The sequence below is a fragment of the Ursus arctos genome, unplaced genomic scaffold (assembly GCF_023065955.2).
Source record: "Ursus arctos isolate Adak ecotype North America unplaced genomic scaffold, UrsArc2.0 scaffold_31, whole genome shotgun sequence".
Taxonomy (NCBI): Eukaryota; Metazoa; Chordata; class Mammalia; order Carnivora; family Ursidae; genus Ursus; species Ursus arctos.
This window is the reverse complement of record NW_026622997.1, coordinates 28,829,268-28,851,027: the sequence shown is the minus strand read 5'-3', so window position 1 is coordinate 28,851,027 and position 21,760 is coordinate 28,829,268. Positions and strand designations below refer to the sequence as shown.

The 21,760-nt window shown below is 53.3% G+C and overlaps 3 protein-coding genes across 17 annotated transcripts; 1 reads left to right on the top strand and 2 right to left on the bottom strand.

The window, feature by feature from the left end:
• Positions 1–1,132: 1,132 nt before the first annotated feature.
• CUTA (cutA divalent cation tolerance homolog) lies at positions 1,133–2,728 on the top strand. Of its 4 annotated transcripts, none has more exons than XM_044378308.3 (6): positions 1,133–1,196; positions 1,627–1,835; positions 2,007–2,066; positions 2,175–2,220; positions 2,336–2,385; positions 2,499–2,728. In XM_044378308.3, the coding sequence occupies exons 2-6, from the start codon at positions 1,654–1,656 to the stop codon at positions 2,623–2,625; spliced, it is 465 nt and encodes a 154-aa protein (XP_044234243.1). In that variant the 5' UTR covers positions 1,133–1,196; positions 1,627–1,653; the 3' UTR covers positions 2,626–2,728. The 4 variants fall into 4 exon arrangements, with proteins under 4 accessions (XP_044234243.1, XP_057160874.1, XP_026338453.1 ...); XM_057304891.1 differs by having other exon boundaries at positions 1,150–1,233; XM_026482668.4 differs by lacking the exon at positions 1,133–1,196 and adding an exon at positions 1,217–1,368.
• A 96-nt stretch (positions 2,729–2,824) lies between these two features.
• Positions 2,825–7,833, bottom strand: PHF1 (PHD finger protein 1). 9 transcript variants are annotated; one of them, XM_026482667.4, is made up of 15 exons: positions 7,734–7,833; positions 6,841–7,015; positions 6,667–6,748; positions 6,461–6,556; positions 5,929–6,029; positions 5,682–5,830; positions 5,414–5,509; positions 5,172–5,240; positions 4,911–5,034; positions 4,732–4,799; positions 4,465–4,569; positions 4,152–4,341; positions 3,968–4,062; positions 3,616–3,696; positions 2,825–3,454 (listed from the first exon to the last, which is right to left on the bottom strand). In XM_026482667.4, the coding sequence occupies exons 2-15, from the start codon at positions 6,997–6,999 to the stop codon at positions 3,166–3,168; spliced, it is 1,704 nt and encodes a 567-aa protein (XP_026338452.1). In that variant the 5' UTR covers positions 7,000–7,015; positions 7,734–7,833; the 3' UTR covers positions 2,825–3,165. The 9 variants fall into 9 exon arrangements, 6 of the variants coding, with proteins under 6 accessions (XP_026338452.1, XP_048081758.1, XP_048081759.1 ...); XM_048225801.2 differs by having other exon boundaries at positions 3,616–3,693; XM_048225802.2 differs by lacking the exon at positions 3,616–3,696.
• A 1,168-nt stretch (positions 7,834–9,001) lies between these two features.
• On the bottom strand, positions 9,002–21,079 carry KIFC1 (kinesin family member C1). Of its 4 annotated transcripts, none has more exons than XM_057304941.1 (11): positions 20,717–21,079; positions 16,320–16,457; positions 16,038–16,137; positions 15,303–15,356; positions 15,135–15,185; positions 14,533–14,927; positions 13,089–13,868; positions 12,152–12,442; positions 11,979–12,052; positions 11,756–11,831; positions 9,002–9,222 (listed from the first exon to the last, which is right to left on the bottom strand). In XM_057304941.1, exons 1-11 carry the CDS (start codon positions 20,726–20,728, stop codon positions 9,178–9,180), a joined length of 2,016 nt encoding a protein of 671 aa, XP_057160924.1. In that variant the 5' UTR covers positions 20,729–21,079; the 3' UTR covers positions 9,002–9,177. The 4 variants fall into 4 exon arrangements, with proteins under 4 accessions (XP_057160924.1, XP_044234270.3, XP_057160922.1 ...); XM_044378335.3 differs by having other exon boundaries at positions 14,533–14,930; positions 20,717–20,947; XM_057304939.1 differs by having other exon boundaries at positions 9,047–9,222; positions 14,533–14,930; positions 16,320–16,460; positions 20,717–20,904.
• Between the last annotated feature and the right edge of the window lie 681 nt (positions 21,080–21,760).

The window sequence follows — 21,760 nt, the reverse complement described above, 5'->3', positions numbered from 1 at the left end:
AGAAACAAACTCCAAACCCAAAGACAGATCTCAGGGCGACCCCATCCCCAGAGACACAGGTATGAGAGAACTCTGATAAAACGCCCAGTCACGCCCACCCAGCAGACCAGAGACCCCAAACCTTGAAAGGAGGGGGAATACTGGGTAGGGGGAGTGGCAAGAGCCTTTTCTCTGCTGCCTCCTCCCACCTCTCTCTCCTCTCATTGGCCCCTCTCTCCATTTTTGGGTCACTGAATGTGCTTGGGCCCCAGGGAAGTTATGTAGGACAGGTCCTGGCTCCTAGGGGGATGGGTTAAGGGAAGGAGACCCAAGACTCAGAGGTATACCAGTCCTGGAGAGTTAAATAGGAGGTGGGTAAGGGACAAAAGGACCATCACTACTTCCTGGTGTCCTCCACATCCCCAACCTGAAGCCATCTCTCTCCCCTCTCCCCTCCCCCTCCATTCACGAGTCTGTCTCGACCTTTGGGGTTTCAATTAAGAAGGCTGAATTGCCCTCAGCCCCATTTTCATCACTCTCTATCCCATTTACAGGGTCTCACTCTGTCCTTTTAAAATGCATCTTTCCCCACCTAGCCATCGTCTTGCTGTGCCCATCTCTGCCTAATCAGTATCCCCTGCCCAGGGACAGCTGGCTTCTCAAATTATCCTTGTTCATTACCCAACCTAGGCATATGTCAGTCCTAACCAAAGAGGCAGGGGGCGCTCTCTTTACCCCCTGAGGTTCAATCTTCTCAGACCCTCCCACTCCTCAAGGTCTCGGGAACAGTGTAGGGGCTGTAACTGGGTACATTCTGGGGTTTAAGTATGATTCCCCACTCCACAACCCGTCGCATCGAGTCAGCAGGGTCTGCAGCACCCCCCCCTTTCTAGCTCCAGCTCTCTCATCACGTGGCCTGCGGGGCTGGCCTGCGATTGGCCTCTTGGCGCAGCTCATTGAGGTACAGCCGCCGGAGGGAGACCGGCCCCCTCACGTGACAGTGGAACGCCGCTGCGGCTCTCCTCAGCCGGCAATTGGCCGTTTCCGGTTTACACGGAAACAAGAGTGCCATTTCCGTGCACGTCCGCAGATTCGGCTCTCGATTGGCTAAATTCCCTTTCGCTCCTCCCCCGACGGGAGGCGGGGCAAACTGGCCCATGTGAGGGCCAGGATTGGCTGGCTCTGGAGGTTCGCGGGCCTGCTTCTACTGTCACGTGGTATGTGCTGTTTTCTTATCACGTGGGTGCTGCCCAGGTAAGAAGAGGCCGCTCTTCCTAGGTTTGGGGTCCCTTCTCGGCCTTACGTGCGGTTTTTGATATTCATCCCTACTCAACCACAGTAGGCTGCATGAGGGGGGTGCGGGCTCCCGCAATCCTGCTCGGCGGAGGGGTGAGTGGCCGGCCCCGCCCCTTCCGGTTCCCGAAGCCTCGACCACCACCCGCACCCAAAAATCCTAGAGGTTGGCTCCTGAGGAGGGGGTGAAAACCGAGTCCGCCTTGATTTCCCAAGTTTCTCTCCCAGCTTCAGGGACCTTTCCCTTCGGGGTGCAGAAGAGGGAAAGCAGAGCCTGTCTTTATCCAAGGGTTCCCGAGATGCAATTTCCTCGGGTATTTGCGGGGTGACACCCTATTCATTTCGTGCTCTCAGGCCGCTCTGCTCCTGTCGCTTCTTTGGATGCCGGCGCTGCTGCCTGTGGCCTCCCGCCTTCTCTTGCTTCCCCGAGCTCTGCTGTCCATGGCTTCAGGAAGCCCCCCGTCCCAGCCCTCGCCCGCCTCGACCTCCGGCTATGTTCCCGGCTCGGTCTCTGCAGCCTTTGTCACCTGCCCCAACGAGAAGGTCGCCAAGGAGATCGCCAGGTGGGGACCTCAGTGTGGAGCGAGGAAGGAGGATCATGACGGGAGAGAGTTGGGGGTGGGAGAGAAGAGTGCACTCCTCAGCTTCCTGCCCGAGGAACCCTGGCTCTGGGCTGCCAGTGCAAAACTCCGGGTCATGGGGCCTTCTTAATGGGGCTTTCTCTTCACCTTCAGGGCTGTGGTGGAGAAGCGCCTGGCAGCCTGCGTTAACCTCATCCCTCAGATTACATCCATGTGAGTCATAGGAGTTGGGGGGTTAACCTAACTCTAGGGGCTGATTGGCAGTGCTTTTCCTTGAGGGCAATCTTTGCTCCCTCAACACTCTCTCCCTGACCTTTTCAGCTATGAATGGAAAGGAAAGATTGAGGAGGACAGTGAGGTGCTGATGGTGAGAAACATTTCCCCATCCAATGAAACCTCAATTCCCTGACCCTGTTCCCTCATCTGAGATCCTGAAATCAACCCCACTCCTCGATTCAGTCATGTTTGTCTTTGCTTCTTAGATGATTAAAACCCAAAGTTCCTTGGTTCCAGCTTTGACAGATTTTGTTCGGTGAGAACTTTGACATGGGTAGCAGTGAGGGTGTGGGGTGGCACCTGCTGGGCAGTCTGAGGGGGTAGGCTCCTTTAGGTAGATCTTTGAGTGATCCCCCCATGTTTTCACAGTTCTGTGCACCCTTACGAAGTGGCTGAGGTGATTGCATTGCCTGTGGAGCAGGGGAACTCCCCATACCTGCACTGGGTACGCCAGGTTACAGAGTCCATTTCTGACTCCAGCACAGTCCCACCGTGATGAGCCCTGTTTCTGCCATGTTCCCTTTGTATACTTCAGTGCCCTCTGACTTGCAGGTGATGACTGGGCCCCTAATAAATCCTGTCTTTGGTTTTCTCTGCCTTTTGCCTTTTTCCTTGTCATGTATGTGAATTTGGTTGAGAAGATTAGAAGTGCTTCTAGTCCCTGTGTTCTTCCAGAATGACCCAGGGCTTCTAGATTTGTTTATTTACCTTTATTTCAATCATACAGTCTGGGATCCTTTATCATCCCCCCCCAGTCTCCGTCCCCAGGGGTTAAATAATTTTAAAAATATTTAAAAAGCTGTAACAAAATAACATCAAAGGAAATGGGAAGAGGGATGGGGGAAGGGTCAGGAATCAGGAGGGGAGTAGAGAAGAGAGAGCCTCTTCCCCAACCCCCCACCTGGATTCCAGCCTGGGCAGTAGAGAGAACTACCCCCCTACTTCCCCAGGTACATCCCAGCTGTAGGTGAGGTCAGAGGTCAGGGTATGAAAGTGCCGGTGTGTGTGAATGGGGAGGTAGGCAGAGGCAGGCTATTCAGAAGATGCCCCCACCTCCCCACTCAACCAGGTACTGCACAGAACCATCAGGCCGTACTCTCCGAGCAAGGACCCGAACAGGGTCCCCTCGGGACAGGTAGCCAACCCCACCTCGGACTCCTCCCCCAGTCCCAGGAGACAAACTACGGCACAGGGGAGAAGAGGGTGCTGAGCGTCTAGGAAGACCTGGGGAGGGGGCTGGGACTGAGGAAGATGAGGCAGTCATCGAGTGGGGGGCACTTTTAGGGATGTCTGTGGGGAAACCAATGTGAAGTTCCAGGGGTGACCTAGGAAGAGAAGGCAATTGTGAGTCCAGATGCAGATAAGGACTGACTAAAAATGGAGCTCACATGTGGATCAGAGGCACAGAGAAATGAGGTTAGAGACTGAAGAACTTAAGAGCACAGACGTGAAGAGGGGTGGCACAGGTAAAGGGGAAGAATCTCACCTGTCTGGGGGTTCACCATCCCCAGAGGTCCCTGCGGTGCTGGCAGAGGGGTGGAAGGAAGCGAACATCCGGATGGGACTGCTGGGGTTGGGGAGGGGGAAAGTCAGGACCTGAAGCAGGGGAACAGGACCCTCTCCCACTGAGAAGAGCAGAGCTCAAACAGCCCCAAGGAATCCCCATCCCCAGAATACTAGGGATCAGACATTGGTACTGGAAGTCTCTCTAGGATAAGAAGTGAGTAGCCAAGGGGGAGATGGAAAATAATTCTGGGTAAGAAAGTCCAGAGGATGTAGACAATGGGAGGAGAAATTCCAGGGGTACATAACTGGTTGGAGGATGAAGGAGCACTGACCTGGGCAGGCAGCGGGCGTCTGTGGGCCGGAAGTTGTAGCCGCTGCTGCCCTGGTAACTCTGGTTAGGGCTGGAGGGTGGTGGAGACACTGAGGCCTAGAAGAAGGAGCAAAGGACTGAGAGATAATCCTTGATTCCTTCCCACACCACCATTTGGCTCCATGGGGATCCCCCTGCCCCTGTACCTGCAGTGCCCTCTGCAGACGAGCCCGCTCCCTTTGCTCCTGGGGCTCGGGCTGATTGCGCACTGCTGAGGGTGGCCCCAGCTCCTCCATTTTCCCCTTCTGCCTCCTCCTCAGGGGCTCTGGCTCCGGCCTCCGGCGCTTCCCCAGGGGACGTGAGACCCCTCCCCCAGGGCCCTGCCCTGAAGGGAAGCTGTAAGAGGCCTCCTTATCCCCCCAGCCCCCTCCCGGACACCCCAAAGACCTCCCCATCTCCATACGTATGCCTCCCCCATTAATACCCTGAGAATTTCCCCATCCTCCCTGGACCAGTGACCTGGTGGGGGCTCCATCTCCAGTAAGGGGCTCCACAGGGGGAGGGATCCGAGCATGGAGACCAAACAAGCATTTCCTCTTCTTAATCTCCCTCCCTGAAATGAAACTGGGGTGAGGAGAGAAATGATACAGGGTCAGTGCAGTAATACAGGGCCCCTCTGATGCCATTACTCAGTCCTTTCAGAGATGACCTTCCCAGATGGCTTGCAGCCCCTTCCCTCCCAGTCTTCCATATCTGCATCTTTTTCTGAGCCGCCCTCCAACTCACCGGTCCTTGTGGCTGTTGAGAGCAGAGAGGAGTTTGGAAGAACGTTCTCCCTTGGGAGTGTCTGAGAGCTGGGGAAGGGGAAAGAAAACGGGGTCAGGGGAGCAGTGGTCCCTCTCCCTTCCCTCCTTCTTTATACTTCTCTGTTCCACCCTCACCCCCAAAGCTTCATCACTCCTTACCTCGCCGAGGAGCAAACTGTCCCAATTCTCAGAGGTGAAGGGGAGGATCTCACGGTCAAAATCAAAGTATTTTTTCTTACAGCAAACGCTGAGGTGATAGAGGACAAGATGGGCCACATCCACCCTGGAGAAATATTGAGTTGTCAAGGTTGTGGCAGCATTACAAAAGCCTAGAGAGTCCTGAGGTGGGAAGTTTGGGCACATAGGGTGAAATCCTGGGGGTGCTGAGAGAGGATCTATGCTGAGGTCATGCCAGCTCACCAGCGAAGCTGTAGCCTCCTGACCTTCTCAGGGCCCCCCCGACACACACAGCATTCGAACTCATAGAACCTGGAAGTGGGCAAGAGGGAGAGAGAGTACACACCTTATACAAAGAAACGATACCAGGCTACGGAGGACTCACCAGCAAGGATGGGGCGCGCAGGGGAGGCAAGCTTCGGAGGCCGGGGCTCTGAGGCGGCGTGGGGGACTGTGGGGAGCAGAGCCAGAGGGCTCCGTCTCACCTGTCCCCGTAGAGGAGGGGCTTGCTCAGACACTGGGTGCAGGCCTCATGGAACCACTGCAGGCAGCTCCGGCACTGCAGCATTTTCAGGTTCCACCTGCGAGGCAGCACAGGACGAGTGACCCCCAGACACTGTCCCCACCCGAATGGCCCCAGCCCTCTTCAGCACTCCCCTCGTCCTGTTCTTTCTCCTCCATTCCCTGGGATCCCTTCCCCCACTCCATCAGTCATTCCCTAACCCCTGCCACCCCCCAGTCGTCATTACTCACTCCCCAGGGCCACCACAGTAACAGTAGCTCTGCTGCCGGTTGCTCAGATGTCCAGCATCCCAGTCTAGCCCCTTTAGTCCATATGGCAGGGACAGCTTCATGCCCAGCATGGCCCGGGCATAGGGGCCCTTCTTCAGTGCACCCCCCCTCTGCAGAGAGGGAACAGGCAAGCTGCCTCAGGGGAGGGAGGGGCAGAAAGGCTTGGGAGAGGCTGTGGATGGGAGGCTCCCACAGGAAAGTGATTTACCTTGGTGGCAATGGCGAAGACACACTGGCGGCAGACCCAGGATGTGCCCTCTCCTTCTCCAGGGGCTGGGGCCCTTGGAACGTGGCAGTCCTGGTGATAAGCTTAATAACAATAATATTGATGGTAGGCCACTTACTGCACTGCATACCTGTGTGTGCTAGCCACTGGGATAGGAGGAGTCTTGGCCACCTCATTTCATCCTTGACCATGATCGGGCTGTAGTGGGTGAATTACCCTTATTTTACAGGTGAGGGGACAGGCTCCTAGGGGTTTGGGGATTTGCCCAAGGTCTTACAGTTAGAAAAGGGTGTATCTGAACCATCCTGTCTACAAAGCTCACACCTCCCCATTCCATGGCTGTTTCTCCCTGTGCTCGAAGGGAGTGAGGTTACAGAGTTGAGACTGGCTGGAGCAGTGGCTTGGGGACTCAGCCAGGACAGGTGGCATGAGGACCAGTGGTGGAAGGAAGACTTGAGAGGCAGCCTGGAAGGCTTAGGGCAAGCTAGACCATTCAAGTGTCCCGCCCTCTCACCGTGGCGACACTTCTCACAGCTGACCAGCCGGTTCCCAGGGACCACAGTCTCAGAGCGACAGACACAGCAGAGAAGTTCCTCCCCGGGGAGGGCAGCTGTGGGGGAACACAGTGTTGCGGGGCCTGTCCTTAGGCCCCCTTTCCATCCCCCATGCCAGGTTTCTGCTTTCCATGGCATGCACACGCTTGGGCCTCTAGGGTCTCACCGGGGCTAATGTCTTTCCATAGAACCAGAAACTGGGAATCGTCCTCAAACTGGACCAGACAGACCTCCCGAGCACTGTCCACCTGGAATGGATGAGCACACGGGATGAAACAGGAATCAGAACTACATAAGGAGAACGGGGGAAAGGTAACAGGTCAGAGGTCAAATGCCTTACCTTCTTGATGGTCCCCAAGTATAGCAGCCCATCCGTCCACCTGGCCAGCACATCTTGACCCTCCCAAAGCCGAGGCCTGGGGCCTGAGGTGGAAGCAGGGGAGGCTGGGTCCCAAAGTGGGGGGGCACCAGAGCGGCTCAGCCGGGGGGGCTGTGCCATTGCATCCTGGGGGGGCCTAGCCAGAAGTGGGATGGGAGAAGGTTATGAATGTTGAGAAACTCCCCATTTTTCTTTGCCTCAAGGATTCAAGCAGCTGTGCTCCCAGTCTCCAAATCTGAGACACCTGGATAGGAAACCACACAGCACCCCTCCCAAGCTTCTTGACTCCTGCTTTTCCAACTCTGGTGACTGGCTCTCCTCTCCCTAACACCCCCCACCCCCCAACCTAGTTCTCTAGTTTCCCAGCTTCCAGAACTCCCCTGGGATACTATATCCTGGCCTCGAGGTTTTAGGAGAAATGATGGTTGCAGAAGCAAAGGTTACCACTCAGTTTCTGCTGTCACCTCCTCCTCTTCAGAGGTGTCATAATTGGGGTGCTCTGCTACCCAGATATGTGTTTTGGGAGCTTTTCTGGAAATGTTTTCCAGAATAGAAACGGCTGCCTCCCCGAGCCCGCGTGTCTCATTCAGAACAATCATCCTGACGCCAGGTTATGTCAGGTCACCCTCAAATACGGGGCTCCCTGCCCCCGGGTTAGATAACTTCCCTGAGTGCCCCGGGAGGGGGGCGTGTCCCAGTCCCGGTCTCTACTCCCCATGACGGCGAGTCCGAGAGGGGACTTGAGTCGGCCCAGCCCGAACCGATGCCTGGGCGGCGAGGCTCTCCCGCCCGCGCCCTGCGCGCCGACCCCCGGCTCCCTGCCCCCCCACGGGCGCCTCCCGCCGCCTCCTTACCAGTGACAGCTGGGGCCGCCGGGAGCCGGGCAGAGGCAGACGTGGGAGATCGAGGCGAACCCCCAGCGCGGGGAGGGCACGTCTGGGCGTCGGAGGGCGGGCAGGCAAGGGCCGGGGGGTCCCCAGGCCCAGCCCCTCCGTCCCGGCAGCTCTGGGGCGTATGACGCAGCAGCCAAAGCAGCGGCAGCGGCAGGAGGAGGCGGCGGGGGGAAGGAGGGGAGGGGAGGGGAGGGACAAACCGGCTCGGGGGGGAGGGTGGTGGGAGGGGAGGACTGGGGGGAAGGAGGAGCCGGTGGGGGGGCGGGCACCACCTCACCCCACCTCCCTCACCTCCAAAGCGCCTGGAGGGCGCCGAGAGAGTGAGTGGTGGCCTCTCCGCGGCTGGGGCGGGTGGAAAGTCAAGACCCGGGGGGAGAAGGAATTCCCGCAGCCCCTTCCTCGGAGGGAGACCCGCCCTCGGGGCAGGAGGGAATCCCCCCTTCCCGGCAGCAGGCCTCCAGCCTGGCCCCCGCCCCATGCCACATCCGTTAACTGCCCCCCCAACCTCCATGGTCACTCCAAGTCCCGCCCCCCGGCCCCAGTTCACGACCCCGCCCTCCATTCACCCTTCCCGTCGCCCCCACCACGCCCTCCTCCCTGGAGTGCCCCGCCCTCCTCCCGCCTTTGCCCCCGGCCCCGCCCTCCCCATGGCAAGTTCCCCCCCACCGCCGCCGCGCTTCTGCGCACGCGTGACCCCTCCCGCGCGCGGCACCTGGGAGGATTGAGCCCCTCCTTTATGGGGCGGTGGCCGTTAGCGGTTGGCGCCAGCGAGTCAGCGGGCGTGCGTCCCGCCCAGCGCTTCCAGGGCGGGTGCAAGGGCCCGGAGAGCTAGTAGCGAGGCGGTAACGCCGCCGAGAGCCAGCCAATGGGCAGCGGGCGGGCCGGCCCTGGCGGTTCGAACGGGAAGAGAGGGAAAGGGCGGGAGGAAGAGCCAGCAGTTTGTGGGAGGGCGCGTCGGCCCCGCCCCTGGGCTCGGGTTCCCACCCTCCCACACCCACCAGAGGAGCGTTCCCTAGTGGGGCTGGGTGGCCGGCGGCAGACTAGTGACGGTGGTTGGCTAGGGGGGCACATCTCCTGGAGGCGGACAACGCGGGAGGGGGGTGAAGGGAGGCTTAGGGCACCTAGACTCCAGGAGATGGCCTGATAGGGAGGCTTAGGGCACCTAGACTCCAGGAGATGGCCTGAAGCCCTTGCTCTGCAAAACAAATACTTGGCAGAGTACACAGATCCGCAGTTCCCATTTTTACAGATAATGGGCCATCGCTAATAAAACCTTTATTTAAAGAAAAAAAAACTGTTCTTTATTTGATAGACCCAGGTCACACAGCGCCCCACCCCCCCATAAAGCATCCCTCAGCCCCCCCACCCCACCCCCCAAACACACTCAGAGGATCTGGATCTGTCTTCATTTCCTGTTGGCCTGGGCCGTACCAATAACACACTGGTTCACCTGCGGGCAGAGGGTTTAGACAGGATAAAAACGTTTTCTGAGTAAACAAAATAACAGTTTTCTCCAAGATCGCCTCCCACCCCCAATACTGGGGCTGCCCTCAGAAAATACTGAAACAAGGGCTCTTAAGACAGGTTCAGGCTGGTCTCAGTAAAGGTTAGCTCTGTGCCCACTAACCACACCAGGTCTGGAGAAAGTAAAGAGCAACTGAGAAGGAATGGCAGCCATAGGAGCAGAGAGCAGAGAGAGATGGAGCGACGGAGTCTATTTCCAGCAGTACTGTGGCCCAGACACTCCAATCCCTCCCACAGCTTACTGGTTAATAAGCTAGATAAAACATGAACAATACTCATTTAAGAACCAACGCTCCTTCAAAAACAAATGATCCCAAGTCTAGGCAGGATATGTACAAGATGAATCTAGAATAAAGACTACTGGGTCCTGTCTAAACGACACAGGAGCTAACTTAAAGGAGCTCCCACTGGCCAAAGATGGGGCAATTTGAGCATCAGAAAGAATAATGACTACAAAGGATATATATCAAATCCATAAGCATCTGTAAAATGACACGCCCCAGACAAAAACACATGGTCACCTTTGGAAGTTGCTAAGATACCAACTTCTAATACTGAAAATTGATAAAGAATCTAGCATTTACCCTGCCTTTCCTATATAGACTGGATTTCAGAGTTACCAAATATATGGCAAGGGAAAGTTCTTTATAGAAAAAACAAGACTAAAAATGTAAAGTGACTGAGAAAATTAAACTCCCTAATAATAGATCTAGGTACGATCATTGTTCGATAAAATCACTAAGTGAAATCACTAGGTCAATAGGGAGTTTTCAAATGGTAACAAGCTGGTAACACCCAAATCCCATGATTGATTTTTATTTCATTAAAAGTAAAACAATTAGATATTAGGTGCCTCCTGATGTAATAGAAAGTACCATCTAAGTTTTCTTGTCAAGAAACATAAGTCTGATTCAAATCTAATCAAGCCCCTAAATCTACTAGATAACAAAAAGTTTGGAAGGAGGAGGAAGCAACCAGCCAAAATCCAGAATATGGTATATTCTATAGGACAAATGACCCTATTTCTTCAACAAATAAATACCACAAAAGGGGTGAGATCATTACAGATTAAAAGAAATTTAAGAGACATTTCAACAAGATGAAATGGGTGGCCCTTGCTTTGATCCCTATTGGGAAAAGCCTAATATATTAAAGCCATTTCTGAGACAATCAAGTGAAATTTAATAACGCGATAACTTTAGGATACTAAAGCATTTATACTGTTGGCTGTTAATGATGTTGATACAACTTTAATTGAACTTGCAAGATAGCAAGGGGAATCCCGATCAAAGCAGAAGCCCAGGGTGGGGTACCAAGGGAATGGACTACTTCCTTGGCGGCAACCAATGCTCATTGCAGGGAAGCCCGGGTACAGCAGAAGGGCACACCTGACCGGAGATGCTGAATAAAGCCAGAACCTATCATAGGGCTATACCCTCAAGAAAGGAGCAGCCAGAGAAAAAAATTACCCTCCACAGACAGGCCGTAAAGACACTTTAGTGGAAGGAGCATTAGTCTCCTAGAAAATTCATGGCATGGCCTTCCCTCCACTTAATGTTTAAGTGGGTTTTGGAGCCTGACTTCACACTACTCTCTTTTTTTGAGAGAGAGAGCATGTGCACCCATGGGACAGGCAGGGAGAGAGAGAATCTTAAATGGGCTCCACGAGACGTGGGGTTTGATCTCATGACCCTGAGATCATGACCTGAGCTGAAATCAAGAGTTAGATGCTTAACCGACTGAGCCACCCAAGCGCCCGCATCTAAGTCTCTTTTGATCCAGCAATCCCATTGCCAGGAATCTCTCCCTACACAGTTAGATATAACTAAACAAATACAAATGACATATATGTACAAGGTTAGTCAACACGGTCTTGTTTGTAACAGAAAAAAGGGTGGAAACAATCCAAGTGTCCAGTAGAGGGAACTGGTGGATAAACTTTGGTGCAGCCACACCACGGAGCCCTGGGCAGACATAAAAATAATGGGATCTCTGTGTGCTGGTGGGGAGTAATCTTAGGGATGTCTTGTTAAGCAGAACAAAGTACAGAACAACATATATATATGAAAAGAGAGATGTCTTCTATATAAGAAGGAAGGGAATAAGCACCTGCATATTGCTTATATTTGCAAGAAGAAACACTGAAAGGATAAGTAAAATGGTAAATGTTAAAAATGACTACCTCTACCAGGGCAGGTGGGGAGAATGGGGTGCACGGGGCGGTGGTAAAACTTCATTCGTTGTCTATAGCTTTTATATAGTTTTGACCTCTTAACTACCCCAAGACCCAATAGCTAAAAATGGATCCAGAGAGGTATCGCCCCAATGCCTGGCAAAATCCTTTCCAGATAAATGTGCCCTTGGCCTAAAGGACTAAATGGGCCCCTAAAGGGTCAGAATGGAGAGACCTACAACCACCCAGGGGTCCTGACGGGACCTGGGCTTGGTGGTAACTGCACCTTGGAGGCAAAGCGTAGGGAGTTGAGGGACTCGGAGACGTTCTCTTCTAGGGGGGAAATGTTCACGAACATGAGCCTGTGGAGAGAGGAGAGGGGGCCAAACCCCAGCATTAGTGGCTGGGCGGACCCTGCACCAGGTTCCCACTGTTGCCCCTTTCCCGCCCCTGACGCCAGCCTCACAGTCTCCACCAACCCCCTCTGTCTGTCTGTCCCTTTCACTCACATCTTAGCGCTGCCACCCAGAGAGTTCTGCAGCAGGTAGGTGAGCTTGCTGTTCCGGTAAGGAACGTGGGACTCCTAGAGAGTTGAGGGAGATAGGTGATTAGGTAGGACAAGGTTCAGCATGAGCAGCCTCAACCTACCCCAGGTCCCACCGGCCCCCATCCCCATTCCCACCTTGTTGCTCAAGGCCATGATGACCAGCCCCAGGGTAGACAGGCTGCTGTTAATGGCTTGTGTTTCCCGAAGGCGTTCCCGTTCCCCAGGGCCAAGGGCTAAGCCAGGGTCTAGCCGCTCGCTCCCAGCCAGGTCCACCAGGCTGAGGGGGGCCCCACACTGCAGGCCTCGTCCAGCGTGCTCCCCACAGATCTGTAGCTGGAACACACTGTGACTGCGTGATGATCGCTCGTTCTGGGACGTGCGGGCCACTGCCCGGTTCTGGCGGGCCAGATGGAGCAGGGCCTCCACCTGAAGACGGGAGTAGCAAGGGGCAAAAGCAGGCAGGGAGTCAGCACACAGCTATGTCGGTACCAATGAACCAGAGTCAGCACCTGCCCTCTTGAAGATTTCTTTCTAGCCAGTGAAGAGAGAGAATGACTAAGCATAACGTACAGTTATGGCTGAGAGTACCGAGGAGAAAATAGAACAATAAGGAGCGTGTGAAGGTAGGGTGAGGGTTACACTTTCAGACAGGATGGCCAGGGACAGCACTGGCCTTAAACTCTGAAGGCAGGGAGGGAGCAAGCCGTTCCAGGAGAGGAACAGTCAGGCAAAGGCCCTGATTGGAGAATGTGACGAGATGGCTGGGGAACAGCCAGGAGGCCAGCATGGCTAGAGTGAGCTGAGCAAGGGGAGTAGTAGGAAATAGGCCCTGAGATGCAGCGGGCAGGGGCCAGGAAGCCCTCGGCCCGTGTGTCATTCCACTGCTAGTTCCCTAAGGCAGACAGATCTACCTTACAGCCCACGGGCCAAAACTGATGTGGTGACCCACCCACGTAACCTATGCTTCCCCCACCCTTCCACGCTCTCCTGTTCCCTCCCTCATCCACGCACATCCTCTGCCACCCTGTCTGCTCCTCCCCATTCTCTAGTCCCAGTGCCCCTCGGTGCTTACCTCTTTCTCACAGGAGACAGGAACATATCGGGCATTGGTGACAGTAAGCTCCTCACTCCCTGGCCCTGCCCGGCGAATCTCACACTCACCGCCCTGGCCCTTCCGGGTCCCTGTGGCCAGCAGGTCTCGGACAGTCTCATTATAGATCTCTACGTAGCTTGCCACAAAGCTGTAGGTCCAGCCCTGGCCGCCCAGCTCCTGGGCCACGGAGAAGAGGTGCCGCAGGGCCCGAGGGATCAGGCCCTCCACCTGGGGGTCTCCCCCAGGCCCACCCTCCATCGTGAAGGTCTTGCCACTGCCTGTCTGGCCATAGGCAAAGATGCATACTGGGTAGCCATCCAGGGCTGACTGGACAAGCATGGCAATCTCCTCGAACACTTTGTCCTGCCCACTCCCTGGTGGGAATACCCGGTCAAAGGAGAAGTCGTGGCGGGTGGTGGGGGCTGGTGCCCCACTCAGGGTCCCACGACGCTCGTCAGACCGGGAGATGCTGAGGCGTGCTGGAGGATCGGAGGGCCCGCCAGGGCCAGAGGGAAACAGGAGGAAGCCCGGGGATGGGGTGGGCTCCCCTGGGAGGACAGGGCGGACCCGGCAGAACACACGGATATTGCCTTTGAGCTCCTGTAGCTGGTTGTGTAGTCGCCGGCGCTCCATCTCTAGCCCATGGAGACGTTCTCCTTGCTCCGCCAGTAAGGCCGCCTGGGTTGTAGCCTCCTGGCGCAGAGAGGCCACCTCCGCTCGGCTGCCTGACAGAGCTGCTTCCGATGCCTGCAGGCTCCTCTGTCCGGGACGGAATGGACACAGAGGTGAGACACAGTGAAGAATAAGGGCAAGTCATGACGAAGTGCGGAGTGGAGGGAGGGTGGCCCCTGTCCCCAAGGACTTCACAGTCTGCTAAGAAAAGAGTAAGAAAATAGGAATCATGGTGCCAGGTTAGGGAGTGCTATGGGAACAGCCAAAATGGGCACAAGGACGATGATAGCTAAGCTGACACCCTAAAGTATCGGAATAAACCAAGGAAAAGACGGAGAACAGAAAGAACGTTCTACAAAAAAGGAAGTGCATATGCAAAATGCCCTGAAGAGAAGATTGAATCATTTGAGAAACTGCAAGTAATTCCATCTAGTTGGTGCTCACCAAGGAGTCAAATGGAGTTGAGAAGAAGAGAAAACTGAGAAAAAAAAATCCGTGGGGATCTTTGATCAGGAAAGAGACAGAGGAGGAAATGGAGGACTAGGGGAAACAGATTGGGGGTGGGGGACACTATGAAAGCAGACAGGATAGGGAGAAATGGGGCAGAAGCAAGACGCAGTCAGGAGTGGACAGGGGTGGAGAAGGACAGAGGAATACTGCTGCAGAGAGGTGGCCAAGGACACCGAGCCCAAAGAGACTTCAGGGTAACCCAGAGGGAGGGTTGGCATTTGGTGAGAAAGGTGGCCCTTACCTCTTGTTCCTCCAGCCGGGCGGCCAGCCCCCTTCGCTCCTCCTGCAATCCCAGTTGTTCTTTCTGGAGCTCTTGCACCAAGCTCTCCTGTGTGCCCAGCTGTTCTTCCAGCTCCAGGACACGGGCCCGGAGGTTTCCCAACTCCTGCTGGCCCTGCTCGGCCTGGGCCTGCACCTTGGCCAACTCCCCTTCCAGTGTCCTGCACTCTGCCCCCAGGGCCCTGGCCTGTTGCTGGGCCTCCTTGAGTTGGTCCTGCAGTTGTTGGTTCTCCTGGTTCAATGTCTGAGTCCTCTCGCGGCAGCATTTCAGCTCAGCATTTAGGTCACATAACTGACCCTTTAAGTCCCAGGCCGGACGTTTGGTGGGTTTCTTCCCTCCCAGCATGGGAGGGGCAGCTGCTAAGATGGACATGGCAAGGACAAAGTCAGGGAGGTCGTGGCTTTCTATCTCTCCTCCATCCTAGCCTTTAAGGCCTCCACACCTGCTGCTACATCTCTTTCCCCTCCAGACAGCAAGGGAACCAAATGGATTTTTTTGGGTACTCCCCACCTCCTCTCTTCCCTATCCCAGCCTCTCACCCAATGGTTATGCTTGTCACCTACCTCCAGGCTTTTGGGCGGGAATAGCAGGGCCTGGTTTCTGATTCTTCAAAACTAGAGAATCGGGGAGTTGACATAAGGAATCACAGCACCAGTGTCCCTCCACCTCCATCAGCTCCCTTTACACATATCCCAAATCTCTTCTCAGCCCCAGCCCTGAAGCACTAGTACCTGTGACAAGAGCTGTGGAACATCGGGGTCCTGTCTTCTTGGGAACTTTTGGAGCTGTCGGGAGATGAGAGAGGAAAAAGTAGCACAGTCTCAGGGTGGCATGAACTCTGGCTGGGCCAGGCACAGAGTCGTTTTTTTTTTCTGAGGATTAGAAATAAGATAACTTCCCTCTTCCCTGAAATCTGGCCAGCTTCTGAAGATATACTTCCCTGGACCAGAAATTACTCCCGACCCCAAGAAATAAGTTGGACCTAGATAAGCAAAACGAGCAGGGGGCAGAACCATGTGTCAAGTGTGCTACCATTTATATAAAAAAAATGTTGGAGAACATGTCCGGATTTGCTTGAGCCCCCACAGAATGCCCCTGGAAGGGACAGAACACCCCTGGGGAGGAGAACTGGGTGGCTGGGGGACAGGGGTAAGACTGTATAATGACTTTTGTGCCTTTGGAATTTGGAGGGGGGGGGGCAGAGGGAGAGGAAGAGAGAATCCCAAGCAGGCTCCGCACCCATAGTGGGGCTCGATCTCATGATCCTGAGATCATGACTTGAGGCAAAATCAAGAGTCAGATGCTTAACCCACCCAGCCACCCAGCTGCCCCTTGTGCCTTTGGAATTTTGAAACAAGTGAAACCTATTACCTATTCAAAATAAACAAATTGAAAGAGAAGAAATAAGTGAGTTGAAAAGCACTGGACTTCCATGCCCTTGGTTTCTGCTCACTGCTAGAACCCACCTGTTGTCTGGCCTTGTGGCTGTGGCCTTGCAGTGAGGGCTGGTGCCCTGGGGTGGGATGTGGCAAGTTTGGTCACTGTGTCCAGTCCTCGTGTCCTTTTCTGGAGATAGACAAGAATAGGGTCCATTTACTCTCCCTGATTGGTTTAGACATACACTCTCTTTCTCCGTCTGTCTGTCTGTCTCTCTCTCTCTCTCTCTCTCTCTCTCTCACACACACACACACACACACACACACACACACTACACATGTACATGTAAAGCTTTTCCAAACCCAGCTCACCTTTTCGGGCTCTAAGGCATCCTCCATCTGGTCAGGCCCCCTCTTACACCTGGTTCCTGGGAGAGGCAGCCGAGAAGGAGCCTTGACCAGGGGTCTCTTCAGCTCTATGTTCCCCCTCACTTCCAACAAGGCGGACCTCTGCTGGGAAAAGAGAGACCCTTCAGACAACACCCTGGAACCCAAATGTCCCAAGAACTCCCCTTCTTGGTCCCCTAGCCTAATTCTCAACCACCAACAAGCACTGACTGAGTACCTCTTGTATATAAACCGGGGCCCACAGTTGATGTGCCCCCAGAAGGCACAGAGAGAAGTGGGACATAATGCAAAGGTGGGAGAAAGCTCTAAGGGAAAAGGTGGACAGATGCTGAACTTCAGCTAACTTTAAGGGTAGTACTTTTTTTTTTTTTAATATTTTATTAATTTATTTGAGAGAGAGAATGCACACAAGCAGGGGGACCAGCAGAGAGAGGAAGAGGGAGAAGCAGGCTCCCCGCTGAGCAAGGAGCCTGATAAGGGGCTCGATCCCAGGACCTTGGGATCATGACCTGAGCCAAAATCAGACACTTACCCAACTGAGGCACCCAGGCGCCCCAAGGGTAGTGCTTAAACAAGCACAGAGAAACGGACAATTTCTCAGAAGGCAAAACCTCAAACATACACATGATTTGACTGGGAAACCAACAGGCACTTTCGGCTAGAATGGAGAATCATAAATAAGAGAGAGAGTGGAAGATAGCTAAGGCTGAAGACTACATGGGAGGAGCAGGTAACATTTTACTTATTTAAAAAAAAAAAAAAAAAAAAAACTTCTTTTGAGAGGGAGAGAGAGAATCTTACACAGATTCCACACCCAGCCTGAGCCCCACGTGGGACTCGATCTGATGACCCTGAGATCATGACCTGAGCCAAAATCAAGAGTCTGATGCTCAACAGACTGAGCCACCCAGACGCCTCAAGTGGGTAACATTTTAGAATTTGTTTTAAGTGCTTCCGTTATCAACTTAATCCTTACAGCAGCCCACTGAGGAGGTGCTGTTATTAGCCTCAATTCGCAGAGGAGGGAGGAAGGCACTGAGAGGTAAAATAGCTTGTCTAAGGTCATCAGTGAGTAAAAGGCAGAGCTGTGGTTAGAATCTAGACAGTCTGGTTCTGGACGCCATGTGTTTAACTGCTAGACTATATTGACCTGCAGGGCTTTGATGCCAGGCTAAGGAGGAGTTTAGGTTTTATCCTCGTATATGTGGAAAACCAGATACAGTTCCTGATCAGGCATGTGAAAAATATACAAAAGAGCCTATTTATAAAAAATAGTTGTAAGGAGGCTGACTTGCATGGAGAAGACTAAGAAGCAGCATGACCCAGTTTGGAGACCACCAAAGTACAGGTGAGGGGTGGGGGCAGTGGGAAAGAGAGATCCTCTCCTAAGTACCTCAATTTGGTGCCTGGAGATTATGTCCACTCCACAGCTACTCCTGTCTAGGGTGACCAACCATTTAATTTGCCCGGAACTAACGAGTTTCTGAGGACACAGAACTTCTCCGTGCTAAAACCAGGTCCTTCCTATGTAAACCCTACTCTGATCCCACCATTAGGAGAGCACTGTGTAGACAGATCAACTTCTGATCTTCACTACAGGCAACTTTTAATTCCAGGGCCAGTCTCTCTGCTCTTTGGCTTACTTCATTCATTCAATATTTACTTAGTGCCAACTATTATGTGCCAGAAAATGATCTGGGTTTGGGAGTAAAAGATATGATCCCTGCCTTCAAAATACTCATGGAAAATGGGGAAGAGAAGCATTTACTGAATGCTCTCATAAAAAGTGTCCCAAGGAAGGGATAAGCATGTAGTTCAAATGGGAAGAGTGTCAGAGAACACTTCCAAAAGGTCTTCTAAGGCAAAACCTTGATGATGAGAAAGAGTTAGTCAGGGGGCTTGGGCCAAGGAAGAACATCCCAGGCAGAAAGCAAGGAGGGGTGCATGCAAGGAATGCCAAGTTGTTCTGTTTAGCTGACACATGGAGAGTGCACAGAAAGTGGGGAGATGAAGGGAAAGGACTGTGGCAGTCGGCATGCCATGATAAGGAGTCGAGCGTTTACTGAAGGCAAGAGGGACCCTGATGATTTTGTCAGGAGAATAATATAGACTAGATGTGTACCAAAAAGGTCATGTGAAGCAATGTGAAGAATGAATGGGAGTAGATAAGGGGTATGACAGGCAGAGAGAATTCCTTTCTTCCTTCATCCAACAAGGATTTGTTGCACTAAGATTTGTTGCAAGATTGCTCTGTACCAGACACTGTTCTAGAAGCTGGGGTGAGAGTAATGAACAAAATCCCTGACCTCCCAGAGCTTACTTTTTAGGGCAGACTTTCCAAACTGGAGTACCACAAAAGAATTAAGCTCTACAAAAAAATGATCCATTTTCTCAATTCTCCCAAGGATGTATACACCTCTTACTGTTCTAGATGCATGAGAGAAGTTAATTCATTAGATATAAAGAATGCATAGAGCTTAATTTTCATGGAACTCAGCAGAGAGGGGCTGTTTTAGGAGCTTGAGGGCTAAGTAGAAATCCGTCTGAGAGAGGGCAGGCAGTGGGGATGAAGAGGAGGGGCTGGGTTACTGGAAACCAAGTATTGGTCTGACTAGGAGCTGGCCTGGCAAGGGGAAGTAGAGGGCAGTCAGTGAGGGAGATGGAGGAGTCCAGGCTGATTCCAAGATGCCTGCCACAGTTCCAACAACCAAGAGAACAGGAGGAAGGGCTGGGTTTTTCTTTTTCTTTTTTTTAAAGATTTACTTGTTTTATTTATTTATTTTTTAAAAGATTTACTTGTTTTATTTGAGAGAGGGAGTGCACTCGAGTAGGAGGACGGGCAGAGGGAGGGAATCTTAAGCAGACTCCCTGCTGAGTGCAGAGCCCTATGCAGGGCTTGATCTCATGACCCATGAGATCATGACCTGAGCCAAAGCCAAGAGTTGTTCGCTTAACCGAATGAGCCACCCAGGTGCCCCTATTCTTTTGTTTTTTAATTAAACTTTTCATTTAAAACTCATTGCAGATTCACATGAAGTTGTAAGAAACAACATGGAAAGATTCCAGATACAACGGGATATATTCAAGGATGTTTACAGTGCATCCCTATAGAGAAAACTCTGGAACAATTTGATGCCCTGTTTTTTTTTAAATTTTAGTTTATTGGTTTATTGTCTTTCCTTACATTAGATTGTGAGCATCAAAAGAACATATCTGTTTTGTTCACAACTATAAAACCAGTATAATGTCTGCTACATGGCAGGACTCAATACATTTTTAAAGGAATGAAATTGGATGTCCACGGTGGGGGAATACTTAAACTGTGATATATCCAGGACACTGGCTTCTATACAAATAAAAAGGGGAAGAAAAAAAAAAGAAGGTGGCATTATTTTTCCTGCTGCCTGCAGAAATGTGCACAAAGAACAGAGTTATATAACTTATGATATACTTCCCGTCTCCCCATACAACAGCAGCTTCTCATAGAATGGCATCTATAGAGATGACGGGGATTAATTGTGTTTATTGTTGCATCCCAAGTATCTACAACTGAGCCTGGTACATAGTAGGTGCTCAGTAAATGTGAGAAGGCTTCTACTATTTTTCACTGTCACAATCATACTGATCTGCTTTTTAGCTGTCAGGATACAAAGACCATCTCTTCAGATTGAAACACGCTTTAGGTAAATCTGAATGTGAAATACTAGTAAACAGAGGATCCAGACAGGAGCCTTTTTCTGGCACCAAAAGTCAATACACTCTCGCTGTCACACATCTCTCTCCACTACAGAGGGGAGGCTGCAGATGGTTGTGGGGTGCAGTAAGGCGCCGATAAGAGAAGAAACTAAGTCAAACCAGTCTCAGGGAGCAGAGACCTCTGTAAAACCTGGAGAAGAAGAGAGAATGAGGAGTTCTTCCGTGCAGATTACCCCAATCTCTCTATACCCTTTCTGCACTCCAAAGCGACGGCAACGAGAGAACTGGAAAGATCATCAGCGGGGATTTGGCCTCAAGCTCCATTTCCCCAGCGGTAGACGGAATCTCAGAACTCTCCCTTCTCAATCACATACTGCCATCGTCGGCAGGAATGGAGAAGTGGGTACGAGTCAGACAAGCCTAAGAATTCGAAATGGGAAATCCTGGAGACATGAAAGCCAGGAAGGGTGTATGGGGACTCCTGAAATTGGGGAAGGGCGGGCGGACATGCACTCCGACTTCCTGGGGCTGCTCCCCGCCCTCTCCCTCCCTCCTGTCCACTCCGTGAGGACGCACGGATTTTCGCCCTCCAAGCATGCAGGACCGAGGCCGGCCGGGGGCTCGTCAGCATCGGGGACAGGAGACCCGACGCGGCTTCTACTCACCTGCGGCTCCATGTCCAGTTCCGTGCCACACGCGCCAGGGGAGCACAGTGGAAGAGGACACCGCGCCGGGGCTCCCGGGACCCGCGTTCTCTCGCCGGCCCGCGACACAAAGCACGCGCGCTCCGGGCTGCGGTGGCTACCACCTCAGTGCCACACCCGCCACTTTTGAATTCCAACCGCCGCCACCCTTCTCACCTCCCTCCGCACGCAAGGGCCAATCGTCGCCGTCGCCACAGCCGAGGGCCAATCGCAGAGCCCTCCGCCTCCCGGGGCCACACCCCGCCAGGCCTGCACCTTCTCCTTCCTGCTTCGCCGGCGTCGGGGAGGCAGGCTGGTTAGTCACACTTCCGGCTCCACTTCCACCTCTCTCACCCACCCGTCTTGCAGCAGTAGTCGCGCTGCACTTCCGCTCGGCTCCCAGCTGCAGCGCCTTACGTCAGAAAATGCCTGGAACGCGCCGCACGGACGAAGCTGGTGTGGGGGTGGGAGTGCTGGAGGGTAGGAATCACGCGTGCGCAAACGGGGACCTGTTTAGGGGGACGGAAGCGACGGGCCCCACCTAGCGACTGCAGCAGGGAGAGCACTCGTTACCTCCGATCGGATCGTCGTGATTGCGTTTGGTGGAGCGGCGCCTCTCCGCAGTTGTACTCCCGGTAAAGCTCCCGGAGAGTGGGAGCAGGAGCCCTCCCGCGAATGTGAGAGTGGCGTTCTGCCCCTTCCCTGGTCATTTGGGCATTTTTCACCAAACTTAGGGACCTTGGGTACAGCTTGGCCCTCCTGGAAGCCCGACAGTGGGGATTCGAGTTTTCTCTGCAGTCCCCTTCATCACCGTACCTACTAAGTACCTGGGCGCTGATACTGGTGCTGGGGAGGTGGCTTAGGGCCTTCGGAGCCTCCAACCCACGGACGGTATACTGCTTACATTTATGGAGTATTTTATGCTTTTCAGGCTGTCTGCACGTGCATTATCTCTTTTAATCGCTAAATTCACTGAGCTCTACTGTGTGTCGGGTGTTTTGCCTCTTTTATCTGCAAGCTGGGCGA